The sequence below is a fragment of the Camelina sativa genome, chromosome 15, assembly GCF_000633955.1.
Source record: "Camelina sativa cultivar DH55 chromosome 15, Cs, whole genome shotgun sequence".
In the NCBI taxonomy this organism is placed as follows: domain Eukaryota; kingdom Viridiplantae; phylum Streptophyta; class Magnoliopsida; order Brassicales; family Brassicaceae; genus Camelina; species Camelina sativa.
Window position 1 is genome coordinate 1,690,798 of NC_025699.1, and position 2,411 is coordinate 1,693,208.

Here is a 2,411-nt window from a genome sequence, read left to right on the forward strand (position 1 = left end):
AAAAAATAAAAAAAAAAAAAAAAAAAACTCTTTGAGAATTAGGGTAAAACACAACACGGTTCATGGTTATTATATAGAATCTGATTTCCATATTTCCATAATTATAATTTCAATAGAATTAGATCATTTTCTTTTTGTTTTTAAATGATGATGATACACGTTTATTAATCTAACCGTTGGGATTTTTCCACTAATTGTAGTTTTCCTTTCTCCGTGTAGTATATATCACAGTTAACAAAAAAACGTTTATTAATCTAACCGTTGGCTCTTGGACCAAGCTCCGCTTATAGCCTTATAACCTGTCTCAGATATATATGACTAGCTTTTGGCAATGGCTATAGGATATGTAGCTGAAAAGTCAAGGCCTCAAAGAGCTATAGCTAATAGGAGGAGAATGACGACGTATGTGTTGAGTGATTCAGATAGTGAATCTGCGAATGATTCTGAGTTTGATGACATTAAGACGACGAAGATGATGAGTGAGTGAGTAGTGTGAGAGAAGTAACTCGGTTCTTGATATGATTCAGTAACTTTCAAACTTTTTTAGTTCCTCCCTCTCGTCTTCTTTATATTTGGTACGTTTTATTCTGACTGATGAAACATATAAAAGACGTATTTCTCTTAACGTTTGCTACATAGTACAATACTCTCTCTACATTTTTTGTTTAAGCGTTTGGTCTCTCATCAAATCATTCTCCTTGGGTTGGTTAATAAGTGGGATTGTTCTTGTATGATGCCAAACTTAATTTTTGGTCATTTTTTTTTTTTTTTTTGATAAGCCAGACCAGAGGAACTTAGAATGAGCCCCTTTAGCTTTAAAAGAAAGGAATTTGGAGATAAATTTTTTAGTTATTTATATACAAGGGGGCGTACAGGAAAAAGATAAAACATGATGAGTTGTTGACATTAGAAGGAGACTTCGAGCAGCAGAAGTTATAAAACAAAAAAAAGATTTGGCATTTTTTTATGTGAAATTTACCTTTTACGTGAAGAATCCAAATCTTCTTATGACTCCAGAATCATCATTTTCTCCTCAATTTGATTTTCAAGTTCAAACATGTGAAGAAAGGGTTGGTGTATAGAAGAAGAAACTAAGCAGCTATGTGCTAGACCTCTAATCTTTTCCTATTAAAAGCCTCTGCACAATAGAAAAACAAATATTTTGCCGTAGCGTGCTTGGAAAAGTAGTTTAGAGCTTTCTACCACATTAGGTTCTAATTAATCAGGCCAAGCAACTTTTGATGGAAACTTTTGTTGAGAGACACCTTAATCTTGTCATCATCATTCGCACCCCATATTTCCACTGAGCTGGCTAGATGGTGGATTCTCTGTTGACTTCTCCACATCCTGAAATAAGAATCACACAACTCCCAAAACAAAGCATCCATGTTAATCTCACTTTTGGAGGATTCATTGGACTGGAGTTCTTCACGGGTTTGTTGCACAAGTATTTTCTCAATAGCATCCATGAAGCCTGATAGGTTTTGCCGAGTCTGTAAATCCAAAGAATTCGCTAGTTCCTGACGAGTATAACAAGAGACAAACTGTTTAACCTTAGCAGAACCAAAAGCACTTACATCTACAATGTTGCAAACTGTATTCAGTCTTAGGCCAATGGCATAATCATTTTCATGATATTACTATCTTAAATGTTTGATTATTGAGAGATTAAATAAGACTGACAACAATGACCAAATCAAGAAGAAATTGTTGAGTTTGGAGAAACATAGTCTTACCTCAACTTTGCATATAAGGCTCAGAGAAATTCCCTCTGACTGATTGTCTGAGTTCTTGAGAGATGCAAGCTTCAATGGGGTATTCAGCATTGGCCAACCATCAGAGACCTTAGAAAATGCATCAATACCTCCAGCTATATGAGCCACAATTGTTTCATCTTTGTCGTAGTATTCGAAGGTGCGCCTGTCATAGGATCATAGCACATGATCAGATAACTCAAATGACATGAGTTAGCTACGAAAGATAAATTCAGCTCTTAAACTGCTGAACGGGAAGGCTAACCTGATTGTTTTCGAACTCGTCACAATATATTTTCTCAAAGTGGTTGACATAATTCTATCTTGCACTTTGGCGACAACCCACTGGACCGAAGATCTTGTGTCTAGCAACCTTACCTGCCTGCAGTTTTAAGATATGTTATGACACACTCCTTAATATTGAGATACAGTTTTCAGATTGATAAGTAATACAAATTTCAGAACATAAAGAAGCTAGAGCACAGACCTGAAAGAATCAGCAGCCTTGATGATGCCTCCTATGTATATATCATTTGGAAACATCTGAGAGAGAAAGTAGATTTCAATTTTATTCACAAAAAGGAACAGGAATCAACAAACAGATACATTTATCTAGATCCATGCAAAACTAAAACATAACTGTCAGCAGTGAAAGAA

The 2,411-nt window shown here is 35.3% G+C and overlaps 1 protein-coding gene across 1 annotated transcript in view; it reads right to left on the bottom strand.

Annotated features, from left to right (window-relative positions):
* LOC109129051 overlaps nt 1,215–2,411 on the bottom strand; it is a 3,194-nt gene continuing 1,997 nt past the window's right edge. Inside the window, exons 2-5 of the mRNA XM_019236605.1 lie at nt 2,242–2,297; nt 2,020–2,136; nt 1,737–1,920; nt 1,215–1,520 (exon numbers count right to left, since the gene is read on the bottom strand). Coding sequence (XP_019092150.1) covers nt 1,215–1,520; nt 1,737–1,920; nt 2,020–2,136; nt 2,242–2,297 — 663 coding nt within the window. The remainder of the gene's footprint in view (nt 1,521–1,736; nt 1,921–2,019; nt 2,137–2,241; nt 2,298–2,411) is intronic.